Below are 18,510 nucleotides of genomic sequence, written 5' to 3' on the forward strand. Positions count from 1 at the left end.
TAGTAGCCAGTGCGCAAGGGTGAATCTACCTTCACTACTCACGGTTTCTCTTCCACCTCTCGCGCCGCCTCCAGAGCCCGCTCATAACCTGGCATCCCCCACTTAACGACCCAATCCGAGACCAGGATATCATCAGCAGAGATCCTCTCCTCCGGCCGGAACCGCAACATGGACCGTATTAAGTCTAGGAAAGCCTTTTCTTCCTCTTCGTCGAGTGTCTCTTTATTCCATTTCTTCCGGTAATCCTGAGTGCCCACCTGAAACGCTGCGTCAAGAGACGTCCACAACCTCAGGCCCGGTTCCCTTCGGTTACCAGCCTCATCAAAAAATATATCCTCTTGTGTAGCGCATTTCTCTCTCCATGGACTAGGCAGCGGCCCAAGGATATCGATGTGTTCGGCTATCCAGGTATCAGGGGTACCCGAGCCCTGGCTCCAGAGCGGCATAGCACCGACAAGGCCATAGAGAGTCGACGCCAAGGTCCAAATATCTGCTGAGTAGGAGAGGGGGGCCTCAGGGTCAAGGTGGGCCTCGGGTGGTCGCATGGGAAGTGGTGTATGGCAGTCCTTTCCAAGTCGGCTAGCTTCTGAAGGGGAGAATGTCTCCCCAAAATCGCTCAAAAAGATGAGGGCATCAGTTAACTGGTAGTCCTTGGCAGATAGCCCCATATCGACCGATTGGACAGCATATTTCGGAACATTGGGGGGAAGCGGTTTTCCATCGCTTCGAGTAACAGGTACCGTGACTGCCTCGCCATATTCGTTGAGAAGTTGATCGGTTGAAAGCTTGTTAAATTTTTCTGGAAACCTAGACAGAATATTGCCACTATGGAGGTCTAAGTAAAATTAGCGAAGGAATTGAATACTCATAGAATGAGGCATGATGCGGATGAACGAACCGCCGTGGGCAAATCCCCGAGAATGCATGTATGCAACAGCTTGTATCAAACCGACTGCCAGTGCTCTCCCAACTTGGACAGGAAACGAAGTGATTTCATTTGCGGTTTTTATACTACCGCCTGTCAGCGGCATAGTGTAGCAGGTATGAACGCCGTTCGGCCCCTTGACTTGAAACTGGTCCAGCAAAGGCAGTATTCCACCTCGGCCAGGATGAGGATGATCAGGCGAGGATGACGGTGCTAAAAGAGCGTTGAGAACGCGGATCTCGTGAGAGATTGAGGATGAACCAGAGATGCCGATTTTAAGGGCGACGTAGCTTTTGGTGATGATATCCCTTGCGAGCCACACGGTCGAGTAGCCGCCGTGGCCGAGTTTGTTTACGATACGGTACCGATCTTGAAATGTATCACCGATTGAGACCGGGTGATATCCGCCAGGCTCATAGAACTCTGGGGCCTCAACGTCTGGTATCCAGTCATATTCGACGTCGATGTCTGAGGCATTTCGTTCAATAGAAGACGTTGATTCTAACCCTGATACCCGTGCAGGAGATTGAGATGCTGTTGAGATGGAGTACTGTCTGATAGGGACGTTGGGCTTGGAAACTGTGAATTGGTGGACGCGACTATAGCCTCGATTTGGGTAGGATCGAAAAAACAGACTAAAGGCCTGGCGGCGGGAGAGAATTATGCGCATGATGATGAGGAGGGTATTTCATGTGAGAATAGAACTCTGGGATTCTGAGTGAGAATGGCATGTGGGGTTAGGAGGATATATTGAATGTCGTGTGCTACCGAAACTTCACATTAACGGCAATGTCCCCCGTGGCCCGGAATCTATGCTCCGAGATTCCGTTTGTCGTCGGTCATGCCCGGTCGACTCGGCCCCGGTCCGCGTTCTTTTACTAAGGAGACCTCGATTTGCACTCCAGGTGGGTTCGATCGCCGGTAGGATTTCCCCAAGCGATTTCTTATTGGAAGGCGTCGAATTAATCTAGGAGGTGGCGCCAGGAAGATGGATTGATGCTTGATTGATTGATGCTTGATTGATTACTGTCTTACACGTTGTCTCTCCAAGAAGAGGCATCTACACCACAGATCGCGACTTGGCATCACGGGAAGAAAGGAATCATCGAAGTCAGCAAAGACTCATTTATTATTCGTTGGCTGAGGAACGAGACGTTGATAAGGGTTGATAAGGACCTGTCGGAAGTACAAGTACCTAGTACTTTGCTCAAAATAGCACAGGCGGGTGGCAATTGGCCAGTTACAGGGCGTTATCGCAAAGCTTGGCCGCCCAGGGTACTCCAGCTGTGACGTAGTTAGTGGGGGAGATGCCCTGAAACCCCAGCTCGCATTGAGCTTATTTGTTGCGTTCTGGGCTTTGCCAAGGCACTTTGACCTCCCTGGTACATTGATCTTGTGTCTGTCCAATTGAGGCAACTGGAGCGGTGCGACAAGACACGCATGCCCCGTCTCGCCTGCCTGCGCCTACACCTTTCGCCGCATTTCACCTTCGTCGAGCTACTCAACGCCCCAATTCCCCCGTTCAACACTGGCGAACCGACTCTCTTCCTCCTTACGGAAATCTCAAAAATCTTGGGTTAATACATTAACAGACAGCTAGCTTTCCGCATCTCTTTCTCGCAAAGATTCAACGATCCCGTCCCCGCGACATCCGCCCGCCATGGCCTCCCCCGCCACCACCCTCGACCCCATCACAGCCGACTCCCTCCCCCAGCTCCTCGCCTCCGACACAAAAGTCAAACTAGCCGGCATAGACGTCGACGGCATCCTCCGCGGCAAGCTCGTCTCCAAGAAGAAATTCCTCTCCATCGCCTCCGCCGGCTTCGGCTTCTGCTCCGTCATCTTCGGCTGGGACATGCACGACCTGACCTACTTCCGCGAGCTCAAGATCAGCAACAAGGAGAACGGGTACCGCGATATTATTGCCGTTCCGGACTTGTCGAGCTTTAGGCGCATTCCGTGGGAGGACGATGTTCCGTTTTTCTTGGTGGATTTTTTGGATCCGGATACGAGGGAGCCGGTGTGTGCGTGTCCGAGGGGGTTGGTGAGGAAGATGCTGGGGAGGATACGAGAGATGGGCTATGGCGCGATGGCTGGAGGTGAGTCTATTTTCAGAGAGGATAAGTGAAGAGAACCGACTCTGCCCCCATAACCATTCTCCTTCACTCGGGGACTTACCACGTTGTCGCGCACCACAGCCGAGTACGAATTCTACCAATTCAAAACCCCTGACACCACCTCCGAGATCTCCCCCGCCGCATACCTCCGCGAGAACCCTCCGCAGTCCCTCCCCTCCCTCACCGAAGGCATGTTCGGCTACAGCCTGACGAGGCCGGTGCATAACCAGGCATACTACTACGAGGTGTTCGACTCTTGCGAAAAGTTCAAGTGCGACATCGAGGGGTGGCATACGGAAAGCGGGCCAGGCGTGTACGAGGCGGCACTCGAGTTTGGGGAGTTGGGCGAGATGGCGGACCGAGCCAGTTTATTCAAGTGAGAGGAATAATCCCCAATTAAGGTCAACTTGGTGGGATTGCGAAGAGGACTGACAAGAGTTTTTTCAGATACGTTGTAAAGTCCGTGTCGACAAAATACGGCATCATCCCCTGCTTCATGGCCAAGCCCCGCCAAGGCCTCCCCGGCAACTCCGGCCACATGCACATCTCTCTCACCTCCGCCCAAACCGGCGAGAACATCCTCTTCCGCACAACACCCGACCCGAACCCCCAATGGCCCGACATTACCCACCTCTCCGACCTAGGCCGCCACTTCCTCGCAGGGATCCTCACGGGCTTGCCGGACATCATGCCCCTCGTCGCGCCCACCGTTAACTCGTATAAGCGCCTCGTTGAGAACTTTTGGGCCCCCGTAACGGTGTCTTGGGGGCTTGAGCACCGCGCCGCTTCTGTGCGACTCATCGCGCCGCCGACTGCTAAGCCCGGGGCTACGCGCTTCGAGATCCGCGTGAGCGGCGCGGATACGAATCCGCATTACGTACTCGCCGCTATTCTCGGGCTGGGGTGGTGGGGCGTTCGGGAGAAGCTGACGATTCCGTGTCCGCCGCTGGGGAAGGGGGAGGACGTGGGCGGGGCGTCTGACGGTGGGCAGAGGTTGGCGAGGAGCTTGAAGGAGGCGAATGAGAGGTTTATGAGGAAGGGAAGTGTGGCGAGGGAGGTGTTTGGGGATGAGTTTGTTGAGCATTTTGGGGGGACGAGGGAGCATGAGGTGAGGCTGTGGGATGAGGCTGTTACGGATTGGTAAGTTGGATGAAGCTTTACATTCGTTGCGGGTTTCGATACTGACTTTTGTTATTCTATTGATAGGGAAGTAAGGAGGTATATCGAGACGGTGTAGCTGTTCCACTTATAAGCAGGTGCATGATATCCTACCGCTCGCGCCGCTGTTTATCGGCTACTTTTGCCCCGAACACGCTGGGACTAGAGAGGAACGCAGACCTCCCATGGCGAGAGGCAAGCAATCACTAGATGGGCCAAGCAATATACCAAATGCCATATCAATGAAATGGAATTCTAAATAGAATAAATATGCTCATTAAAAAGTAACAGAAACAAATCCCCCCCCCCATACCGTGTATCATGGGTTACCTCCGACTTATCCCCCCTAAACACCTGAACTATACGCGGTGCGTAGTTATGTGCATGCAGTGTGATTGTATGTAAAGGACGAGAACAAGAAAAGAAAAGAGAAAGACATTTGAAAAGATGAGTGAACCGCCCGCCCTCCCTCGCCCCGAACCCGCTCCCTTCCAAGTAAAAGCAGAAGGAAAACAAAACAAAAACGAAAAACAAAGAAAGGATGTTATTCAAGTGGAGTGTGTCGCCGAATCCCGTATACTTTTTCTCGCTATGCAAACATGATCGTAAAAGAAAGTGTATCCCGCAATGAAGAGGGGTGAATCTGTTTTTCTGGTTTCTTTCTTCTTTCCCATCTTCAAACATCAAGAACTCTCAGAACGCTTTCAGCAAAAAATGAAAAGAGAGAGGAAAGAATGCTACCCATGCACTGTGTGTTGCCAAACACATCTTCTTCGACACGCGGTTGTCCCCCATTAGCACAGCTCTGATCCGGCACCGTATGTATATGCCGGTCTACCAAACTCATCGCCCATGAGACCAGCTTCATCGGCTTTTAAAATCAGCATCTACTCCAGACACAACAGGTCCGACGACTGCCACTCCCTCAAGCGGCGCGCGGATTCGACGCCGCCGCCCCCGTCAGACCAACCGTGTTAAGCGGCGCCGCATGCAATGCCGGAAGCGACGGCTTGGGGGCATCCCCCTCGGCGCTCCTTCTGTCGAGAACGCTCTTAACCCACTCCGCCACAATGGCGTCGTCCGTGGTGGTCCGGAAATGCATGCGTCCAACACTCTCGGCAATCGCATCCACGCCGCCCTCGACTTCTCCATTCTCCTCGGGCTCTTCCTTGATCGTGTCGTACTCCGTGAGCGATTTCAACCAGGGGTGCTTGAGGAGCATGGCGTAGGTTGGGCGCGCCTTGGGTATCTTGTTTAGACATCCGCGGACAAAGTCTCGAGCCGATGGCGAGTATCCCTCGCTCGGCAAGTCTGGCGGCTCTCCATCCACAATGGCCTAAAGGGAGTTTAGTATGGGTACTGAGAGAAGGAGGCAAACCAGGAATGGGGTGGTGCTCATAGGATAGACGTCTACTACTTACGCTAAGCTGACTAAATATCGTGTTCGCGGCCTCAGGTGGATAAGGATACCTCCCAAGCGCACACTCAATCACCGTCAGCCCGAGACTCCAGATATCGCTCTGAACACTGTAAGTCCCATCGGACCCCACCGAATTCATCCCTTCGATGGATATCCGCTCGGGCGCCATGTAGCTCTGGCAACCAATGTTGGTCTTCGCTTTGGACGCCACCAGGTTGCCGCTGACGCCGAAATCGCAAATCTTGACCTGCCCTCGCCGGTTGATGAGGATGTTGGTAGGCTTGACGTCGCGGTGGATAATGTTGTGATCGTCTTTGAGTGTCTTGAGGCCCATGATCGTCGAATATGTTATCCTCCGTAATACGTCCTCCGGGATGCCTCCTGTGTAGAGCTTGTCGATCGATCCTCCGTCCATGTACTCGATACACATGTACACGGCACCCTCCTGAAAGAAGGCGCCGTAAAAGTCGATAATATAAGGCGATACGCACTCGTGCAAGATAACGAGCTCCTTGAGAATGGTCGTGAATTTGGCCTCGTCCAGCTCCAGCCTAATCTCCTTCATGGCCATAATCACACCTGTGCAGTTGTTCGGTAACGTACCGGGTGCACCGTTGGCTTTGGGGGTCGTCGACTCGGACACGTCGCTCGATGACGTATTAGGCGAGGGCCCGCGGAAGCCCGACAGTCCCTGGCCGAAACGAGGCCGCGAGGGTCTCGCGTGGCGCACCTTGTAAACAGTTCCGTAGTTGCCCTTACCCAGCTCGCCCAGCGGCTCGACCTCATCCAGCGACATGTGGAAGGACTTTCCGTTGGAGAAGTTCACACCTTTATTCGTGATTGTAGCAGCTCCCTCAAACGTTATCCATCCCTTTTCGGCGTCGATGTATTTCCTGAAGTCGTCCAGCTTGGAGCCTTGGCGCACGCCGTTCGACTGAGCCTGGCCGTCGCGGAGGTTCATGCCCGACAACTTTGGGGTGGTGGCGGGTGAATCCGGAGTCATTTGAAGCTTCATCCCTCTCCTCGCGCTAAGACCTTGAGGCTTATTCGACGCGATCGGCCCCGGCATGGAACTTCCCTGTAGTCCCGGCCTCATGGCTCCTGGAGGGAGGCGCAAGTTGCCGGCAACTCCGCCAGCGAATGGTCCGCCGGCCACGGGCGACCCGCGATTAGGGGAAGGCCCGACAGGTGGAGAGTGCTGGTTGGGTGGTGGTCTGCCCATGCGGGCCTCGGCGAGAGAACGGGCTCTGAGCATGGCATCGCTTCCAGCTAGAGCACCGCCCAGCACGGAAGAGGCAGGGGGCCGCCTCGCGCTGGAGAGGGTACCCAGGGGCGTCGAGCTGGGGTGCATGTTTCGAGGGTCGGAGACGGAGCGAAGGGACGGTAGCCTTTTAGAGCTATCGCCGCTAGACTGGTCGACACGGGTATTTTCGAGAGGTGTGCCGGTTTTGGGGGACGGGACAGTCGCGGGAAAGTAGGGATTATTGTCGACTGGATTGGACGCCTCATCGGGCGTGGAAGGTATGGAGTCCATCGTGGCAGACTATGTGTAGTGTACACAACGGTCGACGACGGCTGCTCTGTCGGGGGATCAGGCGTTTTCGGATGACGAGCGGAATCGGAGGTTGTACGGATTTGTAAGGTCAGGGCAGTGTAGTCGACAGTGGCCGCAATACGCGGGACTGGCCGCGAGGGGTCGTGTGGTGGCCAGAGACGGTCTGAAGCGGGACGCAAAGAGGAAAGAGACTCGTGCTAGAGAAATGGCCAGGCTTGATGAAGGTGCCGGTGAAATAGCTTGTAGAAAATAGCTAGGGAATTACGCTTTATAACGCTGTACTCCCTTGGTGATACAGAGGTCTCGGAGTGAGATGGAGAGAGGTCCGGTACGGTGGTGGTCGTGCAGAGGGAAGCAGTAATTCCGCAGGCTCCTGTTGGCGCTGAGGCCCAAGGACTCTGAGATTGCGAACGGTGGAGGGGTTGGGTGAAACTGGGCTAAGGTTAGGTCGGGTGAGGGGGGAAAATGTTTAGACGGAAAGTGATGGCGACGGAGAGAAAAGGTTTTCTTCGCTGGGGAATCGGAGATTGGAAAATTGGCTTTTCTGGGCGAGAATTTGTAGACATGCCTTTTTTTCTCTCTTCTTGACTCAATCTTGCTTTTGGGTCGTTGCTTCTCGATCAGTTTTTTTTTTTTTTCCTTCTGGGTTCCTTCCGTCTCAATAGCGGGGCAGTCGCACTGGACTGGACACAAAATGCACAATTGTAGTGGGGGCGATGGAGGAAACGGAGGAAGGACCCAACAAGGCTTCAACCATTCAACCTGATTGTCCAGGGGCACTTAGACTTGGCACTTGTCGCCACCAAGCGAAACCGACGGCGCAAACCCAGGCAGGGAAGGGCCAACAACGAGAATTATTATGGGGCTGAGCAGCGCCAGAGAGGAGCCACTTGGCCCAAGGACGTTGGATTTAAGGCCGTTAGGCCGAAAGCGAAAAATATGCTACCTGCAGCAAAAGACCGGTTCATGAGTCTAAACTAAGGGATTGTCGGCTCCGCAGTCGCGAGTGGATTGGTGAAGAATGCAAGTTCGAAGTTTGGAGGCTCCAACAAGCAGTCAGGTGGCTTAACACACTGAAAGGCTCTGCTCAGTTGAGTCAGGCGAGGTGGGTTTGCTTCGACAAACTGGTCGTCTAGCGCAATGCGCGCTAAGCGGTGGTCCGCAAAAAGAGTACAGTCCGGTAATTTGAGTTTGGAGAGAACATTGAAACTGACTGATGGGAAAAGGTTTCTGGTTCAAGACAACCACGCTTGATCATTTATGCCTGGGTGGAAAGCATGCTTTCCCGCCTGGTCGACTTAGCAGACGGTACTTCATAATCTACAAGTAGACAGGAAACAAGGGTAATGATGGCAATCAGCTCGTTCAGTCCAATTGATATTGGTCATGTTCCAAGTTTTTCGACGTCTATCATTACTCGAGTGCCCGGGTGAGTGGATGGGTGGCAGTCAACACTATCTAATGTTAACTCTGGCTCTTTTCATTATGGCGGACTATGGTAACTGGACCCGAGCAATAGACTGAAAAGGTAAACGGATGAGGGTCCCAATCGATCTTGTGCCTCTGTCCTGTTTATCCCGGTAAGGGTAGAATTAAGGGATCTCGGGATCGGGATCTGCCAAACATCTCTGTTCGGAAAAGCATTGATGTTCTAGGTTAATCCAATTTCAGGATCAGATCACCAGGCAACAGAACAATGAGGACAATGGACCGATCAGAGATGTCTCGATCCGAGGTTTGACTCCAATGATTTGATACTCCGCATTAGTATCACCACTGCACTGCACGGGGAGCGTAGGATCAATGTGAATGTGACAAGAATGCTAAGACCGTCTAGTGGAGATTCTCTCAATAAGCCTTCGGAGGCTCTTTTGGTGCGCCACCCGTCCCCCATCGCCGAAAACCGAGCTCGCATTTTATGACCACCGGATCACCGACGTGACCGTTTCCTTTCAAGCAGGCACCATTGTCTGCACCTATCATCTACGAGCATTCTTTCATCGATCAATTACGATCTTCGCTTAGATTCAAGGACATCGAGAGTGGCACTGTTTCAAGGCTCTTTGCCGAACGGCTACCTACAGATAAAATGCAACCCGAACCGAGTCTAGTAAGCTCAACGGCTGGTCAGATCATTTATCTTGCCTCACCGTTTATGGAGTTGGATTGCGGGATGCTTCGTACGTTTTTATCTTGGCCGTAGGATTTTCTGCCTCCATACCACCAGATTTTCGAGGGAGCATTGGACCCTGGCATATCCCATGTCTTACATGTCTGAATAGAGTTGTAATCTACTTGTTACTTACGGGTCGCAACGACCCCGGATGGACTGACATGATGTGGTGCTGCGAGTGTAACGGTTGCAGTCCGGAGCAAAATCTGCGGGCTTTTGGGGGTCCTCTTCCTTCTCACCAGTCTGATCCGACTGCTCTGCGCTTCCCGCAGATTTTCCGTTTGAGCGAGGACGGATCTTCCATGAGGGAGGCGACGTCAAACCGCGTATGGCTGCTACGATGAAACTGCGATAAATGAGGGTATTCTCTCAATCAAGGCGAACGACAAGAATGACTCTTCCCCCGAATGAAGAAGATGAGGGGCAATGGAACATTGAAGGTGCAGATGAAGCCAGCCCCTGGCTGTCATGCACGAGTTCATCGTCAACTGTCTGCCGACTGCATTTTCCGACGATCATTCCGTCTTCCTCTCGTCAAAGGAGGTGGACCCTGCTGGCTGCATAGGAAGTACGCAAAGAAAAATTTCAGGCCCATACCTCTCCTGAGATGGAATGCTTCTGCGACCTTGGCTGCTAGGATAATAGATAGTTGATGAGGTAAGACGGTCGAATTCGAGCTCTCACTCGAGGCGGTCGGGATTTCCAAGCGGTAACCTGCCTCTCCCACACCCGTGACTTAAAATATTTACAATGGGGAAGGGGAATCACGGCGCTGGCTGCTCTCTGATGTTACGAAAATGCATATATAAAAGGTTCAAGTTCCATCGCAAACTCTCAGGCTGTGAAAAGAATGGTTGGCTGCCGAAAGAGTGGACGTCTTAACCGCTTTGAGGTGACGATTCAACATGGCCTGCCTTTATAGACGGAATAGAAAGACAGCGCTAATACGTACGACCATAGCTCGCAGAATATTGAGGGTCCCGTCCGCTCCCCTGTACACAAGCTGCGAAGCGCCAGACTAGTAGTTGGGTCGGTGACGACCAGCGAATCCCTGGTGTTGTACGTTTTTCCTTTTTAGCCCCCAGCCCCCTTTTTGGCGTAAACTTTTTGTCCAATCTTCTTCTCGTTTTGCAATTTTTATCAAATTATTAGGATTTTATTAGGGCGCCCTCGCATCGAATCCGCACGAGGATATGTACTTTGCGCCCCCAATCTCGATTCGAATTCCCCGGTCTAGACTGCGATGAAAATTGGGTGATTTCAAGATGATCTGAATTACCTTCAATTCTCCCTCTCGAACACTCACTGGCAAAGGGATAAGAAACTCGCAACTCCACTAACCAGTAGTCGCGATCGCCAAAACGTACGTGACTGGAGAACCCACTCGCACGTGTATCAGATTTCCTTATTTGACTGGAAGCTGGGGACCTCAACTTGTCGCCTCAGCGCGTGCTAGCTGAAGTTTACGCTTCTGTTTCGGCCAATTCAGCCTTTTTGGGAGGGAGGGGGAGCACATGAAGGGATAGCCCAAAGGTGTGGTACTTGGAAAATACCTTCCCACAGGAAGGGCAGTGTTATCTCACTAGGCAAAGTAAAAAAAGAGTTATATCAAGAGAGAATCATGAGCCGCAGCTTTATCGATTTCGCCAATCTTCCTTACAGTTGGGAGTTGGGGACGGAACACCGGGAGGCGCAAGAAAGAGTGCGCATTCATATGCGGCGAACCTTCGGGAGGCATCCATTCCCATGGCATGAAATCAAGTGAGGCGAGATGCACCTTTATCAACTTAACTTCGGTGAGCGACCCACTATGGTGGCGCTGGTATTGATCTCTTTAAGCGCAAGCCAACAGTGAGGTGTTCACATCCGAAAATGCCATGAGAACCTTCTTATCGGGTGCTTCTTATCGTACGAAGTTATCACCCTTACTTTCCCATCCCGTGTTATGTGTAACATCGCTACAGGTATCTCCATCGGTGGGATCGAAATCGGCAAGAAGTCGTGCGAGAAATCCCACCAGACAATGTCTCAAGTCAAGCGTATCGCAAAAGAGGAAGGGTTGGGCCCTGAATTGAATGCAGATACGAAAGACGGGGGGTGACGCAGCGAGCCGCTCACCGAACCTCAAGGTACACACAATATCAAGTGATGGACGCTGACTGGCTAAAATGAATTCGATGGGAGGCCTTGGCTCTTGGGGCAACGCCCGACGCCCTTAGCGTCCTCAGCTTCGACGACAGCTCAGCCCCCGAAATGTCTAGTTCAGCCCAATCAGACATCGGAATGTGAGCACGACTTCGACTGAGATGTACCTCAACGGTACTTGGGTACCCTGAAACAGGAAACAAAGAAGTACCAACAACGACATCAACTAGTGACATGACGTAAAGCTTATCAGGCAGGCAGCCAAATGGACTCAAATGGCGACATGAGCTTGAAAGTATCTCGAACCACAGCTCCACTGTCTAACCAGTAACACCAAGTAACACCATTGACCCAACATCAGAGGCTCTATTACTGGAGCAGAGTGCAGAATATCGCCTCCCCCAGCCTACGCACATCAGTGGAAGTACGTACTACTCCAGTACTGCCCCGTTCAACAAACAAACAAAGAGCAAGGGCAATAAGTGTGAATCTCAGCACTTCTCTCCTGATAAATATCAATGACGATGGAAACAGCTCCACCATCCTTTTCCCCTTCTACACTGGATCCGATCCATCCTCGTCATTCTTCTTCGACAGATTGACACTCGATGGGTTCCAACTTCGACGGCTCAGGAACGGCCGTGGTGTCGTTCCTGGACTCCTATCTGAATACTAATACCTACTCGAACGCGAATCCTGCTGAGATCGATTTTCATCAAGATGTCCTTTCCCCCCAGAACCACGAGTCACACCCTCCGATCGGTCGGCTCATGCTCCTGGTGTTTTCTGCCATCCTCGAGGTGGTCTGCATCAGCCTTCCTGGTTATGTTATCGCGAGGTTAGGACACTTTGATGCCGACAAGCAAAAGTTTCTGGCGAACTTGAATATTATGCTATTCACCCCCTGTCTGAGTGAGTCGTGTCGATGAGTCTTATTGATGCCAATGCCCATCGCCACCCCCCCAATCCGCCCTTATGTCCTCGGAAACACCATGTAGACTCTAACCTACTAACATTGGGCGGTAATAGTCTTCACGAAGCTTGCCTCCCAGCTAAGCATCGACGCTCTCGCAGGCCTCTCCATCATTCCTCTCATCTTCGTCATCCAAACCGCCGTATCATGGCTCGTCTCCGTCCTCGTCTCCCGAGTATTCCGTTTCCACAAGCGCGCCGCCAACTTCGTCACTGCCATGGGCGTCTTCGGTAACTCGAATTCCCTACCCATTTCCCTCGTTATCGCCTTTTCTCAGACTCTCGACGGACTGCACTGGGACAGAATCCCCGGCGACAACGACGACGATGTCGCCGCACGAGGCATTCTCTACCTCCTTCTTTTCCAGCAGCTTGGCCAACTCGTTCGGTGGAGTTGGGGCTACCACGTACTACTTGCACCGAAGCCCAAGGTGGAGGAAACAGAAGACCCGGTGTATGGTGAAGGTCTCGAATATCGTAACGACGATGATCTAGAGAGTGGCCCCTACGCGGATGCCTCCCAGCCTCCCACTCTAACCCATAGCACCACGAGCGATGATTCCGACAGCGAAACGAGCGAGCCCTTGGATCGCACCGAAAGCACCGAGGATTTCTGCCATTTCTGGCCTGCAGGCCCGACACCTGTCGCCAGCGGATCGCAAGCTTCGCCGGAGGATTCTGGGGATGAGGAGAGCCTGGATCCGGATGCCAAGAACGCCGATCGACCCCTCCTCCCCAACCGCCACAGCCATCGCGGTTCGGTACGAGAGATCGTCTTTTTCCCCGAGATCAGGTCTGGCCAACCGAGGAGCTCGAGCACTTTGATTAAGACCGTCAAGTCGAGGCTGCAAAAGAAGGTAGCCGCTGTCAAGTCTTCGATAAGCCAGCGTCTGCGGAAGGTGTTCAACTGCCTCCCCAGCCCACTGCAGAGTGTGTTGAAGGGCCTGTGGTCTGGGATCACCAGGATCTACGTGTTCCTTGAGAAATTCATGAACCCTCCCCTCTGGGCCATGATGATAGCCGTCATCGTCGCCTCCGTCCCTAAGCTACACGACATCTTCTTCGAAGAGGACTCATTCGTGTACAACAGTGTCACTCGCGCGGTGTCATCCAGCGGCAGCGTCGCCGTGCCCCTCATCCTCGTCGTCCTCGGCGCGAACCTAGCCCGGAACACCCAACAACACGAAAACCACGACCACGACGAGGAGAAGATCGGCACGAAGCTGCTCATCGCCTCGCTCGTTAGTCGCATGTTGCTGCCCACGATCATCATGGCGCCCATTCTCGCCCTCGTCGCCAAGTACATTCCAGTGAGCATTCTTGACGATCCGATTTTCGTCATCGTGTGCTTTCTTCTCACGGGTGCGCCGAGCGCATTGCAGCTGGCGCAGATTTGTCAGCTTAACGGGGTGTATGAGGGCGTTATGGCCAAGATTTTGTTCCAGAGTTATGTTATCTGGTGAGTTTCGGGTTCAGAGTTGATTTTTTTTCTCAGATTTGGACACTTCTAACAGATTCTATAGGATCCTTCCGTCAACCATGGTCTTGGTCATGTGTGCACTTGAGGTAGTTGAGTGGGCGCAACGAGGGCGAACGAGCCAGCTCAATTAAAAGTAGGCGACAGTGTGTACGGGGCTTGTTATCCGTACGTGTTTGATTAGTGTTCGGTTTCTCCTTTGTGTTTATCGTTTTGTGTCGCCCTCCTTTTTTCTCATGTCTAGGCGTTGGCAGGGGGTTCATAGAATGGGTATTGAGCATGGAGGCGCTTGGAGTCGGGGGTCTGTTTTCCTTTTGTTCTCAGGCATAGAAGACTCGGCGTTCCAGAATCGCAGGGTCCGTCATATAACGGGAGGAAATCCATGGAAAGGGGGAAAAAAGATTTGAAACCGGAACTGATAGATTGGGACTGGAAAACCCAAACAAAAGGCACTTGCCGAAGGAGGAAGGGAATTAGTATTACATTAGATAGCGGCGGTTATTGCGGATGTCATCGGCATCCCAGAAACCGGCAACTAAATTGAAGGATTTCTGTAACCGAACTATCATTGCGCACAGGTAGGCGAACCGCCTTGAAATCATGAGTGTGTGAGCACTGGGAAAGGGAATATTAGGAAAATGGGGAAACAAAAAGAAATCCCCTCCGTATCCTTATAAACGGAATGTTCTTCTATACTCTTGTGTAAATCGCCCAGCAGCGGCCATCACTCCCTCTGCAACTCCTACAACTCCAACTCGGACCGAGCTTACCGCACCCCGTTGACTAGATCCTCCTCCTTGACAAGAACCCAATCCCTCACCCCACCCTTCCAATCACTAATCCTCACATCCTTGATATCAACCACCACAACCCTAAAGTCATCCCCGGATCCCAGCCTCGGCCCTCCATCCTCCACAACCGCAGCACTATCACCAACATCACCCGCCGCGGCCGCAAACGGGTGAATCCCGACGTCGCCGCCTTCAAAGGTATTGTTCTCCAGGTGCTGCTCGCGGTAGAAGCGCTCCTCGGCGGAGCCCTGGTCGACGAGGCGGGCGGAGCCGTTGATGGTGGCGGAGATGGAGGACATGGCGGAGGAGTTTAGGTTGAGGAGGAGGGAGGCGAGACTGGAAGGGGGTGGTTGGGGGGAGCCGTTGGAGAGGCGGCGGCCGGTTAAGGGGCGGTGGGAGACCCCTGTAGGGCGCGATTGTCAGCTACCAGCTGGAGGAAGAAGTGGGGTGTGTCAGGTACAGTAGCAGGACTTACAGTCGTGGACTAAGAGAGAGACATTTGGGTTCGCGACGAGGTTGTTGATCTTCTTGGAGGAGGGGTTGGTGGTCATGATGATGACGGGGGAGGAGGAGAAGGGGGATTCGGCGAGGTAGGTGTAATTCATTAGGGACACGTGGGGGATGTTATCGTGACATGTTGCGAGATGAAGCTGCACGCCAGCGGTGTTCCTTGATTAGCCGGCTGGTCCGAGAATAATATTAAGAGTTCATGGTCAGAACAATCTCACAAAGCGTGCGTTCTCGAGACATTGGACAACTTCCGTCGGGAGGGTCGCCGTGGTCTGCTTGTTCGTGTCTCCGGCGGAGGCTTCGTGCGTGAGGGGAATTTGTTGCTCCATAGTTACCGATTACTCTGAGGTCCGTTCAATTGAAAGCGACAGCGTGTAGACGAGAAGAAGGCGGTGGATATTGGAAATCTCAGCCTCATACGACGTCGCGATTTACTTCGTCACATCAGGAACACGGCTTTTCCCCAAAAAGGACCCTCGTGCCTCCCGTGGAGAACATTGGAGGGGTACAGTTGTGGGGAAGCTGACTAAGGCGGGGTAAACGGCGTTTGCCGTCTGGGGACAGATCAAACTGACCCAATTTGGACCAATCGCGTGACCCAACGCTTAAAGGCCGACAGGGGGTTGAACTTTTGGAGGCAATTGGAGCATTGCGCCGGATATTCTCGGCCTTCATGGCTTAAGATCCTAGGCTCGGTTGCTCTCGTCGGCGCTGAGGTTATTGGAACTCCGCACGTCTATGTATTTCTTTCTTCACGTCCATCGATCCTAAAAAATCCTCCAGGTCTCTCTTTTCCAATTCCTCCTTCCTCCCCCCAATTGACCTCCTCTTTCAATAACTCGGGTTGGGCTAGCTGAATTCCTCTACGATAAAAGGCATATCCCCCTCATTTTCTTCCCATATCAACCATGAGGTCAATCGCAAGAAACCAGCTTCCCTTTCACCCACTCCGGCGCCGTCTCCTCTCCACGGCCGCCAACTCCTCCTCGGCAGACTCCCCCTCCTCCAAAGTAACCCCAATCACCTCCCTCCTCATCGCCAACCGCGGCGAGATCGCCCTCAGAATCCACCGCACGGCGCGGCGTCTCGGCATCCGCACCACGACCCTCTACACCGACCCGGACGCCGGCGCCCAACATGCCGCGTGCTCTCCCCACTCGCTTAACCTCGGGGCGGCGACCGCCTATCTCGACGGAGACAGGATAATATCCCTGGCCAAGAAGCATGGCATCCAGGCGCTGCACCCCGGATACGGGTTCCTCTCCGAGAACTCGGCATTTGCCGAGAAGTGTGAGAAGGAAGGGATCGTCTTCGTGGGCCCCCCCGCGAAAGCGATGGCGGATATGGGAGACAAGGCTAGGAGTAAGGAGATCATGACTGCTGCGGGCGTCCCCTGTGTGCCAGGTTACCATGGCTCCGAGCAAGGAGAGGCGCAGTTGTTGGCGCATGCGCGGAATATCAAGTTCCCTGTGCTGTTGAAGAGTGTCAAGGGTGGTGGTGGAAAGGGCATGAGGATCGTCATGACGGAGGAGGAGTTCCCTCGGCAGCTTCAGAGCGCCAAGGCCGAGGCCAGGGCGTCGTTCGGTGAGGGTGGTGAGGTTATGCTTGTTGAGAAGTATATCGTCAGGCCGAGGCACGTCGAGGTGCAGGTGTTCGCGGATAAGCTTGGTAACTGTGTCGCGCTCGGTGAGCGAGACTGCAGTGTACAGAGGAGGCACCAAAAGGTCATCGAGGAGTCCCCCGCTCCCGATCTCGATGACGCGACGAGGCTTGATCTTTGGGAGAAGGCCAGACTCGCGGCGTCCGCTGTCGGGTACGTAGGAGCGGGTACCGTTGAGTTCATCCTCGACAAGGATACCGGCGAGTTCTACTTCATGGAGATGAACACTCGTCTTCAGGTCGAGCACCCCGTGAGCGAGATGGTCACGGGAACCGACCTCGTCGAGTGGCAGTTCAGGGTCGCGGGCGGAGAGAAGCTGCCCCTCACCCAGGAGGAGATCGTGGAGAGAATCAAGGAGCGCGGCGCCGCCATCGAGGCGCGAATCTACGCCGAGAACCCCGACAAGGGTTTCATGCCGGACTCTGGAAAGCTCATCCACCTCTCGACTCCCAGCATCAATGACGACGTCCGAATCGATGCTGGCTTCGTCGAGGGAGACACCGTCTCCGAGGCGTATGACGGCATGATTGCCAAGCTTATCGTCCGGGGCAAGGACCGGGAGACTGCGATCCGCAGGATGGAGATGGCGCTCAAGGAGTACGAGATCGTCGGCCTGTCCACGAACGTGGAGTTCCTGAAGCGTCTGTGCTGCGAGGACGCGTTCATCAAGGGTGACGTCGAGACTGGATTCATCGAAAAGTGGAAGGACAGCCTCTTCAAGCCCGCGAACCATCCCGATGAAGTCTTCATCCAGGCCGCGCTTGCCAGCATCGCGTCTGCCTCTACGAACAAGGTCCCCCACGGTGATTCTCTCGGATTCGAGGCCGAGCCCCCCACGAGCCAGAGCCAGGTCGCCTTCAAGCCCATCAACCACAACGAGGACGCAAAGGAGGAGATCGTCCGCGTCAGCGTCTCCCGTACTGGCAACCAACTCTTCAACGTTGAGGTCTTCCGCGACGGCCAGTCCCAGCCCACTCGCTACGAGAACATCGTTTCCGAGGCCTCCACATCTCCTTCCAAGAGCCACCTGACCACCTTCTTCCCTGCCGAGAGGATAGAGTCCACCGTGGTCGTCGACCAGGATGCCGCCAACCCGACGCAGGCTCGGCTTGCTGTCTTCCAGCATGGAACAAAGACGGAGATGCAGCTCCTTCCCCCTGCGTGGGTGGAGAAGGCGCTCGGCACGAAGGAGTCGGCCGGCTCGGTTGTTGCGCCTATGCCTTGCAAGATTCTGAAGAATGAGGTTGAGGTTGGACAGGAGGTTAAGAAGGGCACACCGCTGGTTGTGTAAGTCGACCCAGAGCCTAGGCACTCTGTGTAAAGAGGCATACTAATACCTTTGGACAGTATCGAGTCGATGAAGATGGAGACAGTCATTCGCTCCCCCCAGGATGGCGTTATCAAGAGGTTGGCGCATAAGGAAGGAGTAAGTATCTACTTTCGATCGAGACAGTTTAAGCCCGATACTAACCCCCTGTTTCTCCAGGACATTTGCAAAGCTGGAACGGTTCTTGTTATGTTTGAGGAGACGGAAGCTGAAGAGAGCAAGGAGTAAGGTCATTTCGTTTAACTGGATATGATTTCCATTCTTAATGCAGAGATGTGTC

General features: G+C 53.6%; 6 protein-coding genes across 6 annotated transcripts; 3 read left to right on the top strand and 3 right to left on the bottom strand.

Annotated features, from left to right (window-relative positions):
* Window positions 1-38: 38 nt before the first annotated feature.
* On the bottom strand, window positions 39-1,595 carry SAPIO_CDS10142 (uncharacterized protein; the record flags this gene model as incomplete). Its single annotated transcript, XM_016783787.1, has 2 exons — window positions 39-835; window positions 1,100-1,595. The coding sequence occupies 2 exons, from the start codon at window positions 1,593-1,595 to the stop codon at window positions 39-41; spliced, it is 1,293 nt and encodes a 430-aa protein (XP_016639224.1).
* Window positions 1,596-2,585: 990 nt separating this feature from the next.
* SAPIO_CDS10143 (Type-1 glutamine synthetase 2) lies at window positions 2,586-4,279 on the top strand (the record flags this gene model as incomplete). Its single annotated transcript, XM_016783788.1, has 4 exons — window positions 2,586-3,024; window positions 3,124-3,418; window positions 3,490-4,182; window positions 4,249-4,279. The coding sequence occupies 4 exons, from the start codon at window positions 2,586-2,588 to the stop codon at window positions 4,277-4,279; spliced, it is 1,458 nt and encodes a 485-aa protein (XP_016639225.1).
* Window positions 4,280-5,125: 846 nt separating this feature from the next.
* On the bottom strand, window positions 5,126-7,154 carry SAPIO_CDS10144 (Uncharacterized protein; the record flags this gene model as incomplete). The annotated part of the gene is made up of 2 exons (XM_016783789.1): window positions 5,126-5,536; window positions 5,622-7,154. 2 exons carry the CDS (start codon window positions 7,152-7,154, stop codon window positions 5,126-5,128), a joined length of 1,944 nt encoding a protein of 647 aa, XP_016639226.1.
* Window positions 7,155-12,101: 4,947 nt separating this feature from the next.
* SAPIO_CDS10145 (uncharacterized protein) lies at window positions 12,102-14,076 on the top strand (the record flags this gene model as incomplete). The annotated part of the gene is made up of 3 exons (XM_016783790.1): window positions 12,102-12,405; window positions 12,523-13,924; window positions 13,989-14,076. 3 exons carry the CDS (start codon window positions 12,102-12,104, stop codon window positions 14,074-14,076), a joined length of 1,794 nt encoding a protein of 597 aa, XP_016639227.1.
* A 632-nt stretch (window positions 14,077-14,708) lies between these two features.
* Window positions 14,709-15,572, bottom strand: SAPIO_CDS10146 (uncharacterized protein; the record flags this gene model as incomplete). The annotated part of the gene is made up of 3 exons (XM_016783791.1): window positions 14,709-15,136; window positions 15,209-15,383; window positions 15,462-15,572. The coding sequence occupies 3 exons, from the start codon at window positions 15,570-15,572 to the stop codon at window positions 14,709-14,711; spliced, it is 714 nt and encodes a 237-aa protein (XP_016639228.1).
* Window positions 15,573-16,151: 579 nt separating this feature from the next.
* Window positions 16,152-18,458, top strand: SAPIO_CDS10147 (Methylcrotonoyl-CoA carboxylase subunit alpha, mitochondrial; the record flags this gene model as incomplete). Its single annotated transcript, XM_016783792.1, has 3 exons — window positions 16,152-18,190; window positions 18,251-18,329; window positions 18,390-18,458. 3 exons carry the CDS (start codon window positions 16,152-16,154, stop codon window positions 18,456-18,458), a joined length of 2,187 nt encoding a protein of 728 aa, XP_016639229.1.
* Between the last annotated feature and the right edge of the window lie 52 nt (window positions 18,459-18,510).

This window comes from Scedosporium apiospermum (assembly GCF_000732125.1).
Source record: "Scedosporium apiospermum strain IHEM 14462 chromosome Unknown SEQ_SAPIO_0154, whole genome shotgun sequence".
Taxonomy (NCBI): Eukaryota; Fungi; Ascomycota; class Sordariomycetes; order Microascales; family Microascaceae; genus Scedosporium; species Scedosporium apiospermum.